This window comes from Argentina silus, assembly GCF_951799395.1.
Source record: "Argentina silus genome assembly, chromosome: 11".
Taxonomy (NCBI): domain Eukaryota; kingdom Metazoa; phylum Chordata; class Actinopteri; order Argentiniformes; family Argentinidae; genus Argentina; species Argentina silus.
In genome coordinates, this window is record NC_139665.1 from 21,196,729 (window position 1) to 21,220,964 (window position 24,236).

Consider the following 24,236-nt stretch of genomic DNA (forward strand, 5'->3'; position numbering starts at 1 on the left):
ACATGCTGTATTCGAATTGATGGTATGTAGGGAATGTAACCTTAGTTACTGGAGGAGTGAGGAGTCATTAAACATAGTACACTACACACCCAAAACAAAAGGCACACAAACTCGTGAGATGAATGTAACTTCATTTATTGTAACTATGTATTGCTATAAGAAATGTGTTTTAGAACACAAGTCTGTTGGACATGAGTTGAAACCTCTTTCAGAATGATCACAGGGAACAATATAACTTTATTAGGGGCAACAAGAGGGGCTTTGGCGCATACTGTGACATGAGGGGAGAGAAAGGTGGGATAGCGTTGTTTTGGTCACATTAGTAGAACATCTTACATACAGTACAGGATAGGTTGGAAACTGATATTCTGATGGCCACACTTTAGACAATACAAACCGTTTCAAGACAATGTAGTTTTCTCAATATTTGAAAAGAATAACACAAAGCAACGGATCATGGAAGACAAAAATGTCACTAAGCTAAAATATCACTATAGCAACAAAAGACAGTGAATACTACAGAAATAAAACAAAAAATTTACAATCAAAGAAAGACTTGAGTGAGACAGACAGACACAGTGTTAGATCCTGATATCAAATAGTACAATGTAAAGCTATGGCCTTCTCATACTCACAGAAGGATGTGTAGATGGGAGATTTTAAAACACTTACGTCATTTTTGCTTAAAGTCATAACCTTATAGAGGTAAATGCTAACCTCCAGTACATACTACAGTACATGGGGGGGGGGGGGGGGTAGGGGCGGTTCTAAGAAACACACAAGAGGGCTTCACAGGATTCTTACACGCTAGTTGTCATGGCAATGACAGGTGCCGTTAACAGGTTTCCTTGGCAACACTGCAAAAACGTTCTGGAATATTCCATGGTGTCTCATCTTCATTCTTGACCTGTGATGACAATAATAAATAGACTCTTTCGAATAGTCCCCAGGGAAGAAAATATTTCGTTCTCAGGGGAACAACTACAAAACAAACAACAGGAATAAATTAAAAAATATGGCCCAAATGTTTGGCCTGATGTTTGAATCCCACGTTGGTATGAATAGAAAGATCTTTCGTAAAAAGTTACAAATACTAAAATAAATAAGCACTCTTTCCCTTTGAGTTTCACGTAGAAAAAAGTTGCATTGTGTGCAGGGTGAGGGAGGAGGGGGAAGAGTTGTTTTGCAGAAGTAGCTTCGAGGATGACCCCCCCCCCCCTCCTCTCCTTTACCCTACGGTCAAACACAGACACGGTCACTGCAACCAGGTCAAACAGTGACCGCTGGGTGACCGCTGGGTTCAATAGACCCAGTTGACCGGGACCCACTGTGGTTCGGAGCAAAGTTTGTCGACGGCGGCCTGTAGTGACTCGAAGGCATGGTCCAAGTTGTTGTTGACGATGGTGAGGTCAAAGTAGTGGCTGTAAGCCCTCTGGATACGAGCGCTCTCATCCACCGTCTTCCTTAGGTCCACGTCCTGGCAGAGAGAAGGACAAGGAATATGAGTGTGTGTGTGTGTGTGTGTGTTTATATGTGTAGGCATAACTATGCCTGAGACAAAGTGCAATCTTTTTATCTGCCTATGACTATAAATATGTGCATTGTGTCTGTGTATGAATGCTTCTCCAATACTGTGATTTCTAAATGTGATTATGGCCAGAGAGAAAGAGAGTATGTTGAGTGGTTAAATGTTTCTAACCGTGAGTTGCTTGGTGGTGATGCCAGCGTCGACCACGGCTTTGTGCATGGCTTTGAGTGTCTCAAAGTCCGGCGCTGCGATGAACACCACATAGGGCATGAATTCTGCCGTCTTCAGGACCTTCAGTGCCTACACACCAGACAGACACACAGACCAATGAGCCAGCCAGTACAGACGGACACACAGACCAGTGAGCCAGCCACAGTACAGACGGACACACAGACCAGTGAGCCAGCCAGTACAGACAGACACACAGACCAGTGAGCCAGCCAGTACAGACGGACACACAGACCAGTGAGCCAGCCAGTACGGACGGACACACAGACCAGTGAGCCAGCCAGTACGGACGGACACACAGACCAGTGAGCCAGCCAGTACGGACGGACACACAGACCAGTGAGCCAGCCAGTACAGACAGACACACAGACCAGTGAGCCAGCCAGTACAGACAGACACACAGACCAGTGAGCCAGCAAAATAGACCGAGAAACTCTCCATTGGAACCTAGATTTCTTTGTTCAATCTCAGCCATCTCAACACCTAGGATAGTAATAATAATCTCAATAGAAGAATCAGATTGTTCAGGACTAGACACAATCCAACTGTATCTCTATGGCGCTACATCGAGAAAAGGTGGAAAAGTGCTACATGTAAGAGACACATTATTATTGTTATCATAATTGTGTTTTTCCCAAAAGCCTACGTAGAACAACAAAGCAATCGATCATGGTCATCGATCCTAGATGCGTGTTCTGACCTGTGGGTTGACGTCGAGGATGCAGGTGCGGCCCGTCTCCACCACCTCCAGGATGGAGTCCATCTTGGTGCCGTACAGGTTCCCGTCGTACTCGCCGTGCTCCAGGTAGCGGCCCGCCTTCACCTCCGCCTCCATCTCTGTCCGCGTTACAAACCGGTACGAGTTACCGTCCAGCTCGTCGTCTCGGGGACGCCGAGAGGTGACTGTCACAGAGAGAGAGAGAGAGAGAGAGAGAGAGAGAGAGAGAGAGAGAGAGAGAGAGAGAGAGAGAGAGAGAGAGAGAGAGAGAGAGAGATAGATAGATAGATAGATAGATAGATAGATAGATAGATAGATAGATAGAGAGAGAGAGAGAGAATCAAAGGGAGGAGTGGGTTCTGCAATCAGCAATGCCCGGGGGTCTCTGTGTTGTTTTCAGACGAGGTGGGAGTTTGGGGGTCAGCACTCACATGGAATGGTGGCGCCGAAGCGGGTGGGGTTGAGGACCACCAGTCTGTTCTTCAGGCTGCGACGGCCCACCCCCTGCGCTCCTATCAGAACCAGCGTCTTCCTCTGGAATGGAGGCATCTTGGCCACCTCCTCATAGATCTGCAGCTCGTGCCTGTCAAACTCTGCTCGCGCCCCAATCACAGAGAGGCGCACAGCACGATCAGCCAATGAGAGAGGAGAACATAGAGTAGTCAATGCTCCTGATAGAAGTTGCCCATAGGCACCTTGGTAGGGACAGATTTAAGGTCAGATACTGGGTCACTAGGAGGTTAAGGCTTTCTGCTAACCTGCGTTCTTGGCTGTTAGGTACATCATCTTTTTCTTCTTCTTCCCAGTTATTGTGCCACATAGGATCCCTATAGAACACATATAAGCACACATAAATATACAACCTTTTGTATAGTGTTACCATATACATACATACAAATACACAGAGATGTCATTGCACCAGACAGCCAAAGGGGGGCAGTCTCAACCAACGTCATGAGCTTGTCTTATATGTAATAGCCTAAGTGGCTCCCTCAACTTGTCTTTTTTCCTTCATTGGTAAAAAAATTAAGCGGTAAAACCATATCCTAAAAGTTATTCACTGTATTGTTTTGCAGGTGCTTTATTTTTATATCATTGTTAAAGGTGAAGGATGTAGTTTTGTGAATTGCTTCTCTCTTTGGCGACACTGTAAATGTTAAAACATACAATACGCTATGTTATCTAATAGCGGCAAATGTGTGCATATCCATGTAAACAAACAAAATGTACAAAAGGTAAAAGCCAGTGCCTGACTACGACACCAGATTTTACACCAGACTTGTTTTTACCAGAAGAGCACTCTCCCACTGAACATTCTTTATCCTGCGATCTCACTCCTTTATCGCTACTGATTTATCATGGCCATTTAGCACTATCTTAAATCAAATCGACATACTGGACCTTCAGGAAAGAGGGGGGGGGGGCAGAGGAAGCCATTTTTAACCATTGAAATATATCCCTCTCATTCACAGCCTGGCACAGTCTGAAACAGTGGAAGACTAAATAATATGCTGATGTCAGTCACCAGTTAATGGAATCCACTGGAAACTGAGCTGTCTCCACAGATTAAAATATAATCAAATATAATTAGTTCATAGAGAGCTAAAATAAAGATCTGACAATGCCATGTAAGGTGTGTTGAGGTACCTGAGCCGTCAAAGTCTCGTGGGACGAAAGCTTTCCTCTTCTCCTCCAGGAACTGACTGGGGATCAGGCCTGTGCCACCGCCAACCACATGGCACGCCTGGCAGAGGAGGAAAGAAGACGACCAGACAGTTATCAGTGCTGCTCAGAGAGAAGTAAACAAAACTTGTAGACACAAGTGGACAACAATTAGGAAGACAAAAAAAAAATCCAATATTTTGTAAACCAATGCGTCTCTTTTTGCTCCATCTGACTAAACTGGCAGCTAGCGCCCCCTGCTGCTACCTCTCCAATGCTTCCTGCCAGGAATTAGCTTTCTTTAAGATGGGAGAGCATTTTGAAGAAAGTCATCTATGAGTGGAAGCCACTTCGACTGTTGAGATGCACCAAATGTGCTGTCGGGTAAAAACCAATGAAACCAATGCATTGCTCACCTGCCACCAGTTGGGGTCCTCCCTGTTGACAATCTGAAGGACGTCCCCCTTCTTGAAGTCAAGTCCCGCTTCTCTGCATGGGATCAGATTGTCATTGGCTGCATAGTAGTCAAAGTGTGGCTGCACGTACACCTAAGAGGAAAGAGATGTTTAGAGTTAACCCATAGTGCATCTTCAACCAACGATCACTATCGACCACCAGCCAGTTTATACCTAAACACCAAGGTAAAGGATAGAGTTGTTGGTTCAAGGATTAGGTTTTAGACAAGTGTTGGAGATAAAGCTGAAGCTTGTGTTTAAAACTGTATGTGTTAACTATACACACACATACACACTGGAATGGGCTAGGGTGAAGGTCAAAGTCAAACTGCTCTAGGGCTCCTTCAACACACACACACACACACACACACACACACACAATATCCGATATCCAGTGTGCCACACACTACACCAGTTCACACCATACCAACTGCACAGTGACATTTGCCAAGGGGGGTTAGTGGTCTTGGCAGTGTGTCAACTTACACAAGCCAAGACATATAACACATTTTACACATCAAATGAATATGAGAGAGAAATTCAGGATTCAGAGTGTACAGTGTATGTGATAGTATTTGCAAGAGTACAGTATGATGTGTGTGTGAGTGTGTATCTCCCTGCCCCAGTTACCATGTGGAGCGTTATTAATAGGGCTTCCAGGGTTCAAATTCCAGTACTCGGCATTCTGGGATGGCCCAAGGACAAGTAACCAGTCCCTCACCACCTCAACATCTGCAGCTGTTACATAACTAAGCAGGAGTGTGTGGTGTGGCATGTGTGTGTGTGTGTGTGTGTGTGTGTGTGTGTGTACCTGTGGTGGTGCTGGTGCATCTCTGTAGCTGGGCAGTATCTTCAGTGTGATTCCTCCACTGCAGTCCTTCAGCATCTCCTGCAGCTCTGTGGGGTTGTTCCCTACGTCCCGCCCATTCACTTCCTTAATGATGTCACCCACGTGCAGCAAACCCTGCCTGTCAATCATGGCACCGTGGAGGATCCTGGCTATGACCAGGTCATCCTTCTCCACACGGAACGTCACACCCTGAGGGACATTGATGAAGAATGAGCAGTGCACACTAGGATAGAGGTAGTCTCACACTCGCGCACTCACTCACTCACACACACACACACACAATCAAAAAGTGAAAGTCTCACCAGTGGTTCTCCAGCCTTCTTGCGGATGCCTATCATGCGCACGGCGTCAGCCTGCATCAAAGCGCTGTTCACTTGCGCGTCATTGGTCAGCTCAGCCTGGGGCGGTGTCTCGTAGCATTTAGATGCCACCATGTCGTGAGCCTCGAGGAGTGACTGAGTAAGGATGAGAGGAGAAAGGGGCGAAAGGAGACAATTGAGAAAAAGGAGAAAATGAGAGGAGTGGGAGAGGAGAGGAGCAAGATAAGGGGAAGAGAAGAAGGAGGGGAAAGGTGGAGGAAAATAAAAGAGAAGGGGAAAAAGAAGGGGTTGGATGAGGATAAAGAGGAAGAAATGAGAAGGGGGAAATATGAAGATAGGAAGTAGAATGAGGGGGAAAGATATGAAAAAGTAAAGAGTTGATGAACAACAGGGCTATAGACAGTGAAGGTATAAACGCACATACAACACATGATGTGTAATGCATCTCTTTATCCCTCCCTCCCTCCCTCCCTCCATCCCAGTGGGTCAACTGGGTCTTATCCTCGAGCTTAAAGCACAACGGCTTCTGATTGGACTAGAGGCTTTGCCCAGCTCAAGGGTCTTAATCATCCAATTGGTTCACACTGTGAAAAGCCCTCTAGGTCCCACCCCTGGTCCAGGGATGGAGGTCAGTGTTCTAATAGAGCAGGGACGTTAACCTTCAACTGCTGTCTAAACAGTGATTTTAGGCATTAAATCATTGATTAGTGTAGGGCTGTAGGATTGTCGTACCTGGAAGTGGGGCTCCTGGAGGATTCTGGAGAGTTCCACTGCGCTGTCACCACGGACAGTGAGGCCGCTGATGTCGCCCAGGATCTCTGTCACGAGCTCCACGTTGTTGTCCTGAACCGCCTCCAACTTCACATCCTCCAATCGCTCGTGAGCCTGGAGAGGCCAAGGGGGTTAAATGTTAAAGGGTAGGGGGTCACACACATACGGACATGGAAGCTAGTTTATGTTTATTTTGGTTTGTTTTCAGCGGTATTCATGTGGAGTAGTGTTACATTGTCATGGATCGCATTTCTTTCTTGGATGGTGTACATTGTGCTGTCTCTCTCTCTCACTCTCTCAAGGTGCCAATGAGGAACAGATGAGGAGAGGTCTAATACCCACTGACCTAGCTTATTCTAACCATGCTGATCCCCTACACTGGGTCTCTGACATTAGGAATACAATATTCTCCAATATTCTCTCCCAATTTAAGTCTTTGTCTCTCTCTCGCTCTCTCTCTCTGTGTCTATCTCTGTGTCTCTCTCTCGTCAGCGGAGCAGCAATTACTTTCTGACTTATGTAAAATGGTCACGATGGAAGCATGACAACACACCAAGTTTTAATTGGGGCATGAGTAAGTTTACCCTAGTGGGTCTGTCACCAAAGGGTGAGGGGTCTGTTTACCCTAGTGGGTCTGGAGTGCCAAGACAGGTAACCCTGCCACCCCACATCTCCCTCCCCTTTCTGGGCTCAGGCTGTATCTGTCACCGCCCTTAGGCCCTTAGCTGCCTGGGCGGGCTACAGTGGACCTCTGTAACATACAGTAGACTGACATCACCATCTGGCTAACTAACCTAACAAGCCTGCAGAGGTCAGATCAGTAAACTGTACAGTTTGTGTGGCGTCGTGTGTGTGTGTGTCTGTGTGTGTCTGTGTGTGTGTGCGTGTGGTACCTTAGTTAGCGGACACCTTAGCAAGCGAGCACTGCTCTGTGCGGTCTGTGTGTTAGTCTCTGTGTGTGTTCTCCTCTAATGTGTGTGTGCTACCTTGGCGAGTGACCGTACAATGGGACTCTCCATGATGCCTCGGAGGAAAATCAGGTCGATGTCTTTGGCCCCCGTAGAGGTGGGCAGCTCACCCAGGTTATCCAACACCTGCTGCATCGCTATGGAGACACAGAGAGGGACAGAGAGACACACAAAGAGAGACAGGCAGAGGGAGAGATAAGGTAGGGGGGGTGTTAGTCATGAACACTGTAACTGTAAGACCAGACCTGGATCCAATCCATGGATCCAATCCATCTAAATACTTTATTTAGTAGGCCTGGTAAAATGGAACCAATAAAAAAGTACCAAACGTGCAAACCAAGCACACCTTAAACACTTTCAAGTATTTGACTCTGGTCCCCAGAGTCAGACATGCTGTTGCTCAGTTCCTCACCTATGCATCAGACGAGCTTCACACACAACTTTTGGAAAAACAACCAAATTCAACACCAACTCTGACAGCCTCAGTAGTAGTTTCTAAAGCATAAACTGACACACTATAAGCCCTGCATAGATTCCCCTCCACAGTGGAACAGAAAGTTCTCAAACCTGCGGCCATGACTGCAGTTCATTCACTCTCAGTAGACCAGTCCAATTCAATGCAGTTGATCGGCCAAAACAATAGTTCAAACCCAAACTGTAAAGTATTCCAGACCGTGATCAAAGTCTCCCCTTAACAATGAAACAACAAATAAACAGAAAGCTTCTCTGTAGTCTGGTTCCCTGCTGCAGCTGGCCCGTAAGCTGCTGTGGTCTTGCAAACCCAATGGAAACTAGATGACTCAGCTCAAGGGGTTTTATCACACAGAAATGTTCAAAATGAAAAGAAAACTACGTTGTTTAGCTCAGAAACAAGACTTGTGTAATTAGATACATTCCCATGGTCCAATTATCTCAATTTCAGTCCAGTCCAATAGCTGTTTGTGGCTGAGATTGGGACTGTGTGTCCCTGTCCTGTCCCTGTCCCTGTCCCCAGTGTAGCGCCCAGAGAGCTAGCTTTATGACGGCTTTATAATAACAGTATGTCAACAACAACAGTGTGTTCACATATTTATATGAATCCATGAAAGCGCTCACATAATTTTACTCTGAGACTAAACAGACACAAACACACTCTCATATACTTTACCAACAATAAACACACAATTTCAAACAAAGGCCATAATTATACCATATACACCCACACACAGCCATAAACACAAAAACAGCTATTAAACCACCCCCTTGATTACTGTTCACTTACTCCCAGACTGAGTCAGATCATCTCTCTTTCAAGCTCTCATATACAGAGGCCACACACAGACACACAGACACACAGACACACAGACACACAGACACACACACACACACACACACACACAAATACATACACAAACAGACAGTACACGCACACACACACACAATCTTGGGGCCCCCAAAACCACCATGCGCTCCCAAATTCCTCACGTGTTCCCCTGGAAGGTACACATGATTCTGGCATCTAGGGTGTGTATCTATGTGTGTGTTGTGTGTGTGTGTGTGTGTGTGTGTGTGTGTGTGGGTGTGTGTGTGTCCGTGCCTGTATGGGCAGTTTGACTAAAAGATGTGTCCTGACTTGATGTCATGCCTCTTTCACGTGTCGGAAAGAGTTCTTGTGTGACTGACTCAACAGCAGCAGACACAAAGTCTGAACAGCTAACATGGCTATAGAATGAATATAATATGATATTAACCCCACCCCCGAGATACTGTACATACTATACAAGAGGTAACTTGCTCTTGCATCCCTAGCTCTCTCCTATGTCAGCTCTTATCCTAGCCACCAAGAGACTACAAACGGAATCCACAGCAATTAGAATTTGGAGATTTGGACCTTGTTCCTTATTCTACCACAAAGCATGGAAGACACTCACATGTTAAAGATTTGTGTTGAACATTGCCAGATTTCTATTCACTTAATCTCTTTGCTGACCTCTTGTTGTACCGCAGAGAAGTGTTTTTTTGACCCCCCACCGTGTGTGTGTGTGTGTGTGTGTGTGTGTGTGTGTGTGTGTGTGGTGTGCGTGTGTATATTATGTGTGTGTGTGTGTGGTGTGTTGCGTGTGGCATGTGCGCATTCCACTACAGTATTTTTAAAAAGATGGGGGGATGGACTAAAGCCTTTATAATCCGTAAACATGAGATGCATAAGCATGATTCAACCACTACACACTCTACCCTATAGATAAACAGCATCAGTCAGTGTTGGGCCTAACTCCACTCAACCTGAATGGTAGAGAGTTATTCACCATCTCCTTTTCGTTCACTTTTTTCATTTCACATATGCAAATTTCCTCTCTCATCTGTCCCTCTCTACAGTGCACCATGTGGCGCACGTGTATACAGTGACACACTCCTCTTCTGAGAAATCCTCCCTCCCTCTCTCCAAGAAGAACAAACTGCACACATATGACAGTAGGAAATGTCTGGCAAACTGGCCAACTGAACACCTACACACCAATGTTTGACCCTGTGGATGCTGATAACCATATGGCAACTGCATTCTTCACTCCCAAACAATCGTCTCTCACCCTTGACAAGAAATATGAGGCAACTGAATCTTTCCCCATTGTACCAACAAAAATCTCTACCTCAAAACCGTTAAGTAAAAAAAAAAGAAAAAATCATGCATTGAAAGTAAGAAATATCTGGAATTCACATCTCTCACACTCTAACCCTAATTAAAAGTGTTTAATCGGACTAGTATCTGACAAAGGTAATACTACCTGGCAACAGATTCTCCATTGGATCAATATCTGACATTTTATCATTCCTTAAACAGGAGGAAAGAGAGGAAATATTATCAAGCCATCCATCAGCATTCATAGATATCTGGCAACCCAGTCTCTCACCTCCGGAAGTGTCGGCACCCTCTGTGGGCTCGGCGGCCCCCTCCCCAGCCTCTCCCGTCCCACCAGCATCTGGGGGGGGCTCCACCTCCACCCCGTTTGTACAGGCATCTTCCATCGCCACGACCATGTCCAGGGAAGTCACCAACTGATGCTAAGCTAACCTCTAAGCTAGTGAAACACTGCTGAGTGACAGTGGGTCTACAACGGACTGCTCTGGCACAGAACCAAGAGAAAGAAACTGAACAGTGAGCAACAGTCTCTAAAACAGAGAGAAAGAGATGAAGAGATGAAGAGGGAATTGTGGTCACAGAGAGAGAGAGAGAGAGAGAGAGAGAGAGAGAAAGACAGACACAAAGAGCGTGACAGTAGAAAGGGATTAAGTAGAAAGAGATTTTCTTTAAAGAAAGAAGAGGGAAAGAAATTAAAAAGCAGTTGGGAGAAAGAAATGGGCAGAGGGAGAGAAGGAAAAAAGACAAAAGTCAAAAAACAAATGATAAAAAAAGAGAGAGAAAGAAAGGAGAGAGAAGGAGCGAGGTGGAGAGAGATAGCAGGTTCACACAGATGTGAACGCGGATTCAGTCGCACTCAATCCTCTCCCGCGACACTCCCTTTAATACCCCCCACCCCCAACCCTAACCCCCTGCCTCACACCTAATCCCACAATCCTCTCCTGCTGTTGAGGGGTCATTTTAGTACCCCCTCTCTTACCCCCCCCAACCTACCCAAAACCCACCCCAGCTCTTCCCCCCCCCCTTAACAAATACACCACACACACACACACACACACACACACACACAATCACTTTGGTCTTACATAAGCCATCTTATATAAGTGCTACTGGGGGGGCCTGACTCTAGATTCTCACTCTCAGACCCTCCTCCCCCCCCGCGCCCCCCTAACTTCAGACAAACCCCTGTTGTACTTACAGACACTGTGTAGCTACAAGTGTCGTGAGCAAAACACGTGACTAGGTGAGCCCCTTTAATGGCAATGCATCTGGTGCAATGCTATAGTAACCGGTAATGATTATCTATTAATCTTTTTCTAAATGTGGAGTACCTGCACTTTGCGACATACAGGGTAATTTCCATTTAGGCTCCTCCCTTCCTCCTTTAGGCCCCTCCCTTCCCCCTCACACACAGCTGCACTGTAAGCGGATATGATCTTCAGTCTCTAATCTGCCCCGCCTTCCCCTTCTCTACACGTCCCCTACCTCCCTCCTATATCCCTCCCACCAGTCAGCCCCTCCCCCCATACATAGTCAATCTGAGTGGGATTTTAATCTGGCCGTAAAAACACAGGATTAGAGAATCTGCTCTGGATTCTCTCTCTCTCTCTCTCTCTCGAAGTGGTAATAAAAAGGCTATTCTGTGACTCCATATGGAAGTCCAAACCATTTTTTCAGTGCAGACCACTTTATCATTTTGGATGCAGAATCTTTTTTTTGTTTGATCAGCAGACAGCTCAAAACAAGCCCAGCTTGACTGTGAGACGACAGCTGTACAGGGTAAAACAACACAAACAGCTGAAGCAGAGCATCATGGGCTCAAAGATGACATCACGAAGAGTAGTTCATTATGTAATGTGTCAAATAAGTGAACTCTGATGGCTCCATGGTTTGGTTTGTTTAGTGAGAATATGCAGTGTGTTATGTGATACAGACTATGTTAACTTTACATTTACATTGCGTAAACGGTAAGTGTTCAGTATATGTTGCATAAGCTGTTCTAGCAGAGTTACAATAGAGTCTCTTAGTGTCGTGTTAGAGGCAGAAGAAGCTCAATAGAGGAAATCTCCTCTACCTGTTATCATGGCTGCAAGTGGCTCAGGGTCAAGCTGTAGAGACAACGCCACAGTCAGTAAGCAACCACGGGCAATGCTCTGATAACATCAGTCTAGACCAGGGGGAAAGTGTCCAACCCAGCAGAACACACTTTGACACACACACACACACACACACACACACACACACACGCGATGAGACACATAAATACGACAGACAATAAATAAAGCACAATTACAATTTAACAATATAGCTAATCCAATGACACCTGTGTAAAAAATTGATCCCAATTGCACTCACCTGGACCAGACTATGTACCCCAACCCTCCCTGTCCTTCTACAGTTTGCTCATCCGTCAATCCAGGGGACCTAGGCAAGAGAGAGACAGAAAGAGAAAGAAAGAAAGAGAGAGAGAGAGAATGCTATGTCACTGCTTGACAATGGGTTTGTAAACACACACACACATTAATTCAATCTAACACACACACACACACACACACACACATACTCTCGTGCAGCTATTCTCTCAGCCACACATTGCACACACACACAATAATTCTCACACTTTCATTTGTTTTAAACCACACCCCCCCCCCCCCCACACACACACTAACAGGCCATCTCGTACTTGTCCCGAGCAGGACAGTGACCTCAATCACAATGGCCATTGTTTCTCCAGCAGGACACTGAGAATACTTCGGGACAAAAGATGCTTACATCATTATTCTGCGCCAAGCCAGTGACAGTAAATGGCCACTATAGTGAAGTGACAATGACAGGGTATGCATTTCAATATTTCTGGTCTTGATTTTGCATTCACATACCGTATACACACACACAATCTAGCTCTCTGTGTGTCAGTCACCCCTCCCCTCCCCTCCCCCCCACACATTCCCAACTCCATCCAGCTACAGTATAGTGCAGCTTTCTAATAAACAGTAAAAGTCTAGCAGTATTAAGTCTGCCCACGCAGCTCTGAATAACCATAATGAGATGGGATAGAAGCCATCAAAAAATGAAATGTTTTGATTACCACAAAATACCCGCTCAATTCACTCCCTCTACTATAAAATAATCTGTCTCTCCCCCTCTCTCCGAACCCCCCTCTGTGAGAGTTGATGTGAGGTGAATGTTCTGGCACATCGGTATTGGCTGGATGTGGTGAGTTTCCACCTTACTATATGGATTAAAATATCAAAAACTGCTGCTGACCTTTGACCCCAAGATCCTCTCTGGCCTGTGACACTGCTGTGTCTCCACTTCATGAGAAGTAGCCTACTACAGGCAGGAGAGCATCACAACCAGTACAAGCTAACATCCTCATTATCTGTAATGGAATCAGATAGGATGGAAAAAGATCAGTATACACTCACTGAACACTTTATTAGGAACACCTGTACACCTTCTCATGGTGGAGGTGGTGTAATGGTGTGGGGAATGTTTTCTCTGCACACTTTGGGCCCGTTAATACTAATCAATCATTGCTTGAATGCCACAGCCTATTTGAGTATTGTTGCTGACCATGTGCCTCCCTTCATGGCCACAATTTACCCATCTTCTAATGGCTACTTCCAGCATGATAATGCACCATGTCACAAAGCAAAAGTCATCTCAAACTGGTTTTATGAAGATGACAATGATTTCAGTGTTCTTCAGTGGCTTTCCCAGTCACCGGATCTGAATCCAATAGAACACCTTTGGGATGTGGTAGAACGGGAGATTCACAGCTTGAAAGTGCACCTGAAAAATCTGCAGGAGTTGCGTGATGCAATCATGTCATCATGGACCAGAATCTCAAAGGAATGTTTCCAACATCTTATGGAATCAATGCCACAAAGAATTTGTTTTGAGAGCAAAGGGAGGCCCTACCCAGTATTAGTATAGTGTTCCTAATAAAGTGCTCAGTGAGTGTATTTCATCCACTTCCTGGATGCTGGTTTGAACAGCAAGCACTTTATCCCCCCCCAGCCTTTCTGCGTCAGGACATTATTTGACCATCCGTCACGTTAGCGCTAATTGGTCTATTACAGCAGAGAGGGGCTTAGTGCCAAAGTTTCATGACGTAATGCAGATTACAATCAGGGGCTGCACGCTCATTGGAAGTGAGAGATATCCCCTGGAAGAATGTTAATGGCCACAAAGCCATTTTGCAATTCCTCATCGAATTATCCGGCCCACAGAGCACTGGGCCCCTGGAGGGTGGCTCTCTACAGCCAAGGTAACAGAGGTCAGAATGGGGTGGGTGGGAGAGAGAGAGAGAGAGAGAGAGAGAGAGAGAGAGAGAGAGAGAGGGAGAAAAAAGAGGACAGAGAGGGGGGGACAATTAGAAGATTGGAGGATGAGAGTAGAGAGAGAGAGAGAGAGAGAGAGAAAGCAGGGGGAGGGGAATGGAGAGGGCAAACTAAGGTCTTACAAGAAGACCTGAGGAAAAAGTGCACACTCTTAAAGATGAGGGGACAAAAGAGAGAAGTGAGGGAATATACACTCAGGGTGGAATCCTAAATCATGATCCATGTGCGTAACTGCATTTGTTTAAATCTTGCATTACAAATCTTGTCAATGGGAAAAAGACGAAATGATTCGCCTTAACACACAGATGTCGAGAGCACAGCACACACTTCTACAGCACAGCGGAGGAGAGAGGGAGAGAGAGTACACTCATGTCTTCAAAGGGGGATAGGATGAGAAGATGAGGAGAGAGAGAGAGAGAGCAGGTGTGTAGGTCCTGAAGGAGATAGAGGTAGAGGTAGAGAAGAAACAGCCTCTCATAACCAGTCAATCTGAGTACCGAGAGCAGTATAAGGAAGTGGTCACCAGCATACCAAGCTGCAACTGGCCAGTCAATGAGGGGACGAACCAATCAAAGCCCTCATTTTAGCTCTAGTCGCCATGCAGCCAGATGACGGACAGCTCGTGAAACAGGGATTATGCAGGATCAGAGATGTCTGTTTTTGTGCAAAACACGACGACAGATCATCTCTGCCTTACGCACGCTAGTGTGTTTGTGTGTGTGTGTGTGTGTGTGTGTGTGTGTGTGTGTATGGGTGTGTGTGTGTGTGTGTGTGTGTGTGTGTATGGGTGTGTGTGTGTGTGTGTGTGTGTATGGGTGTGTGTGTGTGTGTGTGTGTGTGTGACTGATTGCATGAAAAGTACAGACGGGCTACCACTAAAAAAACAGCAGGTCACACAAAGACATTCATTCAATGAAAATACCATCTCTGTTCAATATCTAGATTATCAACATAACTTTTTCTGTGAATTATTTTTGAATGCCCTTTAAGTCTATAGCTTAGAGAGCTACTATAAAGAGCTACTACATCTTCAGGGAACGTCCATTCATGCACATACTAACATACACACAAACAACTGAGGGTGACCCTATTCTCCTGCTCCATCTCCACAGTACCAAGAGCCAGAGGGTGAGAGACCGTCACTCTGGGTTTCTCTCAGTGAATTGAGAATCACAAAGGAGGCCAGTAACCCGGATTGCCTTGGAGCCACAATGCCCTCCCAAACAGGCTTCGCTGCTAAGACTCCTGGGGTAACTAAGGAGCAATTAGTGAACTTTACTGCACATTGCTACTGTACTCTCAGTGACTCAATATTAGCTTGATGGAAATATGTGTGTGTGTGTGTGTGTGTGTGTGTGTGTGTGTGTGTGTGTGTGTGTGTGTGTGTGTGTGTGTGTGTGTGTGTGTGTTGGGGTAAGGGGGGGGGGGGGGGGGGGGGTATAGGCTGCTCGTTTAGCCAATCCTAAATTACTTCTCTAAAACCAAATCCTGCCCCCCTACACACTCACAGCCCTATCCACAGCCATAACATATGTAGGTCACTGTGTGGTACATGTGCCTCTACATAAGAGGATTATACTGTTGCACCAAGATGGCCATCTTACCACATTCATAAGAACAATAACAGTAGTACTAATATTAATAATACTTAGTCAACTATCACCGAGAATTGTTAAAACCCGCTAGGCCTACTACTGTACATCTTTTACACTGCTTTGCACTGAACACATAATGATATCTTGACTTCAGCTCATCACAAACCCCAGCACTTAACGAGCAGCGACCTTAATGAGCATCTCATGACATAATTCATCACGTCACAGGACCCGGTGTCTTTCCCCAGTCCTTCTCCTCCATGGCCTCCTAGTACGGCCTTAACAGGGTTAGAGAGCGGGGGAGGGAGGAAGGAGAAGAGAAGAGGGGTGGGACAGAAGGAGACGAGGAAAGTAAGGAAAGACAGTAGAGGAGAGAGCACAGAAAAACTAGAAGAGAGGAGACAGAAGAGGAGGTAGAGACAAGAGAGTGGGAGCAGTTCAGTAAAGATCAATCTGCCATCTGATATCTTGTCAGAAAGAGAGTGACTGCAAACAGACTCATGATGAAGAGTGCTTGGTGCTATGTGATGAGGATACAAGGGGTGAACTAGGGTTATTGGACTAGATCACTGTGGTTGAATGACAGCGGAGGCTAGTGGTGGTAGAAATCGGAGGACCTCCAGGAACAGACCTGACATCAGTTTTGTATTGAACCTCCTTCAGTGGTTGTTAAATATAGGATAGGATGGGACTTGGGTAGGACAGGATTATCCTAGGCTAAATTGGTCTGCAGATAGGGGTGATGTCGGCCCAGGATACAGCTGTTGGTCATCCATGGGATGACAGAGTCATTCCTGTTTTTTCCTGACACCTCTCTCCCCCAATGTCTCTCTCTTCTTTCACTGACTGAAATTAGGGTAACCCAGGTTCTCAAATCTGAGATATCAGGTTTGATATTCTTATGGAGACTGGGCATATCAAAATTAGGTGCCTTTATTCTGGTCCCTTCAATCACTGAATATGTGTCCCTCTGGGTGTGAGACATGGAAGAGGTCACATTGTCCTTAGTCTTTGATGATTCATTTAAAAACAGACTACAGCCTGGAAACTGTCATGTAATCATGTGACATATATGGGCCCCAGCAAGCAGAAAACAAACTTGAAAATCACGTTTTGTCTTTTGCCTTTTTCCAAGTCAAATATTCTTGGACTGAATAAAGGTCATTCTACAGAATCTAATTTCAAACGTCCTTGAGTGGTTCTGTTTAAAGGGGCAATCTGGGATTGGTACGTCAATTCTTTTTTTACTTGAATTAATAATATTTAGCCATTGATTCTTGAAGAATATAACTTAGTTCAACTGGCGTACTCCATCAGAACCCCAAATATAAGCTTGTTTTACTCCATTGTTTGTAAACAATGTAATTTGTAATTGTAAACAAACACTGTATAGCTTCAAAACATGGGTAAAACGATCATTTTAATCTCATGGATGGTCAGTCCTTGCATCCATAGCTCATACTATGAATTTGAGAGTGGTTACATTTCTCCAGCCCCATCCCTCAGTTGTTTACCAAAAAAAGTGGCGGGGAGACCGCTTTGTTGTTGTTTGAATCCCAGATTGCCCCTTTCAATGTTGTGTAAATGTTGTGTTCATTGAATAGTCTCCGCCACTCCTGTCTAGTCTGTTCATCTGATCCATTCACAATTCTTCAAATAAGGCATGGCATGAAAATGCCTTCTAGCCCCTCCCCAAAAGGATCCCCTAATACATTGCGTATTGACAGGGGGTTTCCCCATCAGGTACACCTGGTTAAGCAGCCTCAAAGCCAATGAAAGGCCTATGACACAACACACCACAATGATGCCCAACAATGTGTCAGATCATGTTTCATGGTTAACATAGGTGTATTACCTAACTGAACGTCTGAGTTCAGTTGTGTGGCAAAAAAAAGGTAAGTGAAACTAGACCCTCAATTCTACATTGCGCCCAGACAAATCTGTAGGCCTAAAAACAAATCGATAGCCTGCCCTCTGCTTGAGGTCGGGATAGCCTCTGCCAAGCCACGGCAACCCAAGTCACGGCAATCCAAACCCCGTCCATTCAACATGAATACAAACAAAGCGTTGTTGTGAGAACGTGGTCTCCAAACAAATAAACAATAGCTGTTGGCACGGCGCGCGTATCTAATCGCGAGGCGGAGCATTGCACGGCGCGCTCCTTGTTCTTTTACAACCTATGCTGCTCTTGGTGCGGTGCGGACTATTATAAAGCGTTGGTGATTATGCCAGTTCCTCGCGACCGTCCTACCCGAGATTGTACGCAGCGATACAGCTATAGCTCATCCAAATACATCGATACCATGGAAATAACGGACAGCCCAACGGCTGAACCACTGGGTTTACGCGCGTGCCAAATTGTTGGTAGGTAAACTGTCAATTGTTCGTAAATTATAGTGATCCCGTCACACGTGCGGCCATTTTTGTTACCCATCCCCGTAGCCTACACACTCGGGAGAGTCTATATTATCAATTTACTGTACCTACAGCCTGTGCAGCGTCACGATATTCAAGGTAGGAAAAAACATCCGATTCCAGAATAAGCACTCAACGCACGAGCAAGGCTATCATGTTGGAGCAGCTCTAAGCCATTCCAAATAAAGCTCCCACACTAGGGAACGGGATCTACAAAGTCCATCTTTAAAACCAAAAAGTGCCCTTTTCCTTTCACATACAGATACTCTATATTGTGAGCCGTCATTTCCCAGTCTATATCATGTTGGTGGGCAGTGACTTACCCGTAATCGTGTGTGTAAGTTTGCGGCAGTCCTCTAGCTGTCCCGGTTGGATATTCAAACCCCCCTCAGCTGTCGTGGTCCCGCAGCTAACTATCCGTGAATACACGATGCCAATCAAACCATCAGACCGCGCCTCTATTGATGACGTATGTCAGAATGGGCATATGGGAGTCGAGGTCCCGCCCCCGCATCCACCTATTAATACACTGTAACCATTCACAATATGAATGATACTGAAAATGCATGTTTCATTGTAACTTCTCACTCACCATTCTTGATATCAGGCGGCACTCCTTGATGGTGTAGAGATGTGTCAATGTGTCAATCCAATACAATGTTAGGACTGTGACCCACACAGTGACAATACGTGCTAATGGAATTAAATTGGTTGGGAATTATAAATTGGGATTAACTGGGAATTAGAGGGATTAGGAATTTGGTTCCAATGCACCGTTTTACACTGGTCTCAGTAAAGTGCTGAATTTAGATTGCATACAAACAACAACACCAACCTGAATGTAAGATACAACCTATTTCCAATAACTAGCGGTCTTGATTGCAATGTAGGTTTTAGTTTTAAAAAATAATTATTTTGAAAGGAAAATGTATCAATTATATTATATGAGAAAGATAATATAAGATAATATAATATGAGAATGTTAATATACTTATTAATATATTTTAAGGTAATTGACCGAAATAAAACTCCTCTTCAAAGCAGGGACACAGCAGGGACATGACCCCAGAATGCCAGTTCATCTGCTCTCCTCTGTCTGTATATGTACTCTGTATTCTCCTCAAGTGGCAGTCTATTGGATCTGTCTGCCTACTCCAAGCCTGAGTATCCATCCATCAGCATCCCTCTGAAATAGCATCTCAGCCCACCTCTATTATACATGTATTACAGTTTAGTATATAACAATGGTATGATGTTGGGTATTTTGACCGCATATACCAGACTATTCCTGTTGGCAGTTCATTAGAATGATAAATGTACCATGGTTTCATATGTACACTCTTATTTCACTCTTATCACCTGGTCTAGGTAAAGTAAAAGCATGTTTGTATTCAATGCAATTAAATACATTCACCACAAGAGGGCGCCACCAAGTTGCCAATTGTCTGAACCACAATTTTCATGAGACTATTGTTGCAGCTGTCCTTTGGGATGCACTTTATTCAAACATATGCCTACTGGTTACATTGAAATGCATTTAGCACAGCAGTAAAAAACAAACAGATTGATCATTTTAGACATTTAATTTTTAATAGCACAGTTTTACCATACAATCAATAATACTCTCCCCTTACTTGTAGAGTAACAATGCACAAGTAACCTTGAATAAGACTATATACAGTTTTATGGCACAGAAGTAGCCTGTTAGTGGATGAAGAATACAGGGAGAGGGGAGAGGGGAGGGGGGGCAGTTAGGGTAGGGAGGATGGGGTTGTCCTGATCAGCCATGTTGTTAAGGTCAGTGGCTCGTTGCTGTGACAGCCAGAGTGCCATGGTGATGAGGTGGGGTGTTGGGCGGAATGTTACTGAAATCACCACAACGATGGTTCATCATATCTGTGGATAGAAATTTTGTTTTGGCTAAGAAACTCCATGAACACACTGAACACATGAACAGAGCTTAACATATAGGCTACCTGTATACTCTGTATACCATGCCTCCTATGAACCCATTATGCCTAAATCATATACAGTACATCCCTTACATCAGCTTCTCCATTCACCTCCCATACATCTGTCATGTCCAGTCACCCATAGCCAATACATTCAACAATTTCCTATACCCACTGTTTCTAACACACACAAACACACATGCACATGCACATGCTCATGCACATACACATACACATACACATACACACACACACCTGGACTGTGGGAGGGTATCTGTGCCCTCTTTTAGCAGCAGTTCTGAGACCAGTGTGTCCAGAGTATCAGGACTGGATCTCTTCCCATACCTGAGAGAGAGAGAGAGAGAGAGAGAGAGAGAGAGAGAGAGAGAGAGAGAGAGAGAGAGAGAGAGAGAGAGAGAGAGAGAGAGTGAAAGAGAGAGAGAGAGAGAGAGAGAGAGTGAGAGAGAGAGAGAGAGAGAGTGAGAGAGAGAGAGAGAGACAGCACAATGTACACCATCCAAGAAAGAAATGCGATTTTTAGGGGGGACAGCCCAAGAGCCAAACTGTATGCCTGCTCTTCTGAAGATAGCTCTGTTAGGATTTCTCATTACCCTTTCTCAAACCAATAGGTTGTGGCAAACATCACTATCTAAGCGGAGGACACACATTTAGAATAAAGCTGTATATTGTCATTATTGGAGAGCTCTGCCAGCCAAATGTACATGCTGATAATGTCACTACGGGGTACTGAAAGAGTGTGAGCAAGCACTGGCTGAATGGCCTAATCATAAAGCGCTGTGTGGGATGTTGTTAATTAGAGTATCAGCGGGTGCCTCTGTAGAATTAAACCTGTGTTTCAAATAGAGAACACCATGGTAATTAATAAAACGTGATTCACTCAGTTTTATGTTTCAAAATTATATAATTACTTTCCACTGGTCCTTTTATTAGTAATAATTAGTATTACAAATCAGCTATGTGGTCAAGCTGTACACTCTACTCTCACAAGAATTAACCTTTTATGGTGAGGCTTTATGGTGATTGCACAAATATTATTTCTGGATCAATATTAGAAACCTCTTATAAAAGATAGGCCTATGAATTATAAAAAATAAAAAATAAAGTTATTCATTTATTTATTTAGGATTACTTCATCCTTGCATAATAATAATCTCAATGTAACTTCCCTGGTGAAATAAAGGATAATAACCCTAGAGACCGGGTTTTAACACCCACACCGCACTCACCTCTGTCGTGTGATGAGGTTAATATAATGTCTGAGGGCGGAGTAATACTTGGCAAGTTCCTCCGTGGGCGCATCCTCGCCCGGATTTTCGGGTTTAACAGGATAGCCGTCTGCGAGCGTCCCGATACATATGAGCGTCCAGACGAGGAACGTCAGTGCGCCCAGCCAGGTACCCAAGTTAGGATGCATCTTTAACATTATGGAATCAACATTATGATATTGCATTTTACAATATTGTCACAATATGTTTTTTCTTTAAGGGCTTGAACCTTCCTTATTCAAGTCGAAATGTGCCTTGAGCTGACGCGTGCCTCACAATCTTATTCATAAAACTGTTCATAGAACTATTCCTAGAACTATTTATAAATAGAAGAAAAGAACATAAGAAATAATACATATTTGTTAAAAGAAAATCAATCTGGGAAGTTGTATTTACTACCTTTACTATCGATTATTTCCAATACTATATAAATTAATTTAAAAGCCGCAGATACAGGCCATGGACAGATTTGTCCCAATCCCATCCGGCAGTCTAATGGCATAGGCTACTCAATGACACACGGACAGAATTTCGTATTTGTTCCTTTCATCCTACTGATGTTTTAATAAGATATAGTTAAACAACTAGCTTGACCCAACAACTAAAAACAAACCGGTATCAAATAGAGAGTTACTTACATTCAGTGGAGGGTTGGAGGGGCAGTTTAGCAGCAGTTTGTCAGTTTCTTTCTGCTCTGGTGCGCTTTGGAGATCTTGGTGTGGGGCGCGATTTTTATATCAAAGCGCGAAACGCGATAGGGAGGGCATCTCAGACGCGCTCCATTGAGCGCAAGACTTCGACGCTGTGCGAATGTGCGCGTCACTAGGTTGTCATCCCCCAGTTTAAACGACGTTTATGCTTGTTAAAGAAAATAAATGATTGCTTTTTTGGGAAAGAATCAAGATAAATTGAAAACAAATTCACACTCCAGAGTGGATTAATTAACTGGGCTGAAATTACATGGAACAGATCCAAGGTCAAATGATGTGGTAATTAGTCTGAACTAGGAGTTAAATTACAGTATGTTTGTCACCTCAGATGTTGACTTTCAACGTAAGAGCAGTGTCAAAGTGACTCCTTCTGTGAAAAGAGAAATGATTGCTTTAGTGGTACTTCATCCTGATCCCATGTGGGGGATATATGCCAGTTCATATTGCTTTGATCACTGAGTGGGTGTGGGTGTGTGTGAGTGAGCGTTTTTTCAGTTGATTTGCTAATTCTTCTGTCATATTGTCTGGGATTGATATTCATGCCTGATACTGTAAAACAATGACCAGTAATGAGAAGTAGAGTGGAGAAAAGGCAGTTTAGAGATGTGAGACAATGTGAAATTATATTCCTTTTCATGAGGACTTGCTGGTGATTACTTTTTCTGATTGTATTCAAAATGCATGGATGGATGGAGAAAATGTATCTATTTTACTCAGAGCGGTTTTACTTACTTGTTGGGTTGCCACAGTGTGAATTTGATCGAATTGTAGTGCTTAGTGTGTTTTTTATTTCTCAACTTCATATATAAATAGAAGCATTTACAGAGTGACAAAAGACTTTAACTCAAGTGTGATAGCTTAGCACGTCACCCAAGCAACCATCCAGTGCGAATCAAAACCCTCTTAATAACACCTTAAATAGCATTCAATAGAAGTTTATCTGCATAACAAGTGCTTCATTCAACATCCATTCATAATCCCTTTGGCTGTATCAAATAATTTTATAGCAAGAGCATAATCTTGGAAATCAGGATTCTAAAGTGTCATACTTAAAGTTAGAGCCAAGATGTTTTAAGTGTTGTTATGACGTGGTACACAATGACGTTTGTGCAGTGTAGCTCACGCTAGTGGAGCAAGGCCAGATGAAAACAGTGGATTTTAGATGTCTGGATCACAATTGGTCTTCCTGTTCATATGGGAGATCAGTAATCTTTTCCCTTCTTTTCAGTTGGGCTGCATACCATCAGAGTACGAGGGCCACCAACAAAAACATTGGCACAATAGCATTTTCATATAGTACTTGATTTCGACAATCTGTAGAGCTCAAGGACTGACATTCCATAAGAGCAGCTATACTTTTGAAGGCATTTTTTGAGACTATATTTCATTCGTTTTCAAAGTCTCCCATGACCACAAAAAACATAAAAAATGGAGTGATAGGCCCTTATTGTTTTGGTTATAATACAGTAAGACAGTTTTTGTACTCTCATTAAAGGCCCACATTAGTCATTTTTAATCATCTGTATATGATATCCTGGTGGTTCTGCACAATGTAATTGCACAATGATTCAAGTCTGAAAATGTCCATTTAGGTCAAATTATTTTGGGTGATACATTACATTTTCTTAGCACCTCCTAGAACAATTTCTCATGTGCTGTGAAGTACGACATTTCATTAAGCATAGATCTCTGAAGTGTGACGTGGATAGCTTAAGCTTAGTGCCCAGAGTCAAATATAACCCTCCGAACCCCCTACACCGGCTTTTTTGCAAGTGAGTCAAACAACCTTTTAACACCTTTTATTGAGAATTGCTC

At 44.1% G+C, this 24,236-nt stretch overlaps 2 protein-coding genes across 4 annotated transcripts; both read right to left on the reverse strand.

Moving 5' to 3' along the window:
* Positions 1-143: 143 nt before the first annotated feature.
* Positions 144-18,891, reverse strand: pals2b (protein associated with LIN7 2, MAGUK p55 family member b). 3 transcript variants are annotated; one of them, XM_083680692.1, is made up of 13 exons: positions 18,797-18,891; positions 12,473-12,541; positions 7,537-7,637; positions 6,494-6,646; positions 5,744-5,896; positions 5,403-5,630; positions 4,553-4,684; positions 4,122-4,218; positions 3,233-3,301; positions 2,906-3,067; positions 2,457-2,659; positions 1,700-1,828; positions 144-1,477 (listed from the first exon to the last, which is right to left on the reverse strand). In XM_083680692.1, the coding sequence occupies exons 3-13, from the start codon at positions 7,633-7,635 to the stop codon at positions 1,301-1,303; spliced, it is 1,602 nt and encodes a 533-aa protein (XP_083536818.1). In that variant the 5' UTR covers positions 7,636-7,637; positions 12,473-12,541; positions 18,797-18,891; the 3' UTR covers positions 144-1,300. The 3 variants fall into 3 exon arrangements, with proteins under 3 accessions (XP_083536818.1, XP_083536817.1, XP_083536816.1); XM_083680691.1 differs by having other exon boundaries at positions 7,519-7,637; XM_083680690.1 differs by lacking the exons at positions 12,473-12,541; positions 18,797-18,891 and adding an exon at positions 12,192-12,243 and having other exon boundaries at positions 7,519-7,637.
* Positions 18,892-20,344: 1,453 nt separating this feature from the next.
* On the reverse strand, positions 20,345-21,860 carry npy (neuropeptide Y; the record flags this gene model as incomplete). Its single annotated transcript, XM_083679991.1, has 3 exons — positions 20,345-20,369; positions 20,681-20,770; positions 21,673-21,860. The coding sequence occupies 3 exons, from the start codon at positions 21,858-21,860 to the stop codon at positions 20,345-20,347; spliced, it is 303 nt and encodes a 100-aa protein (XP_083536117.1).
* Between the last annotated feature and the right edge of the window lie 2,376 nt (positions 21,861-24,236).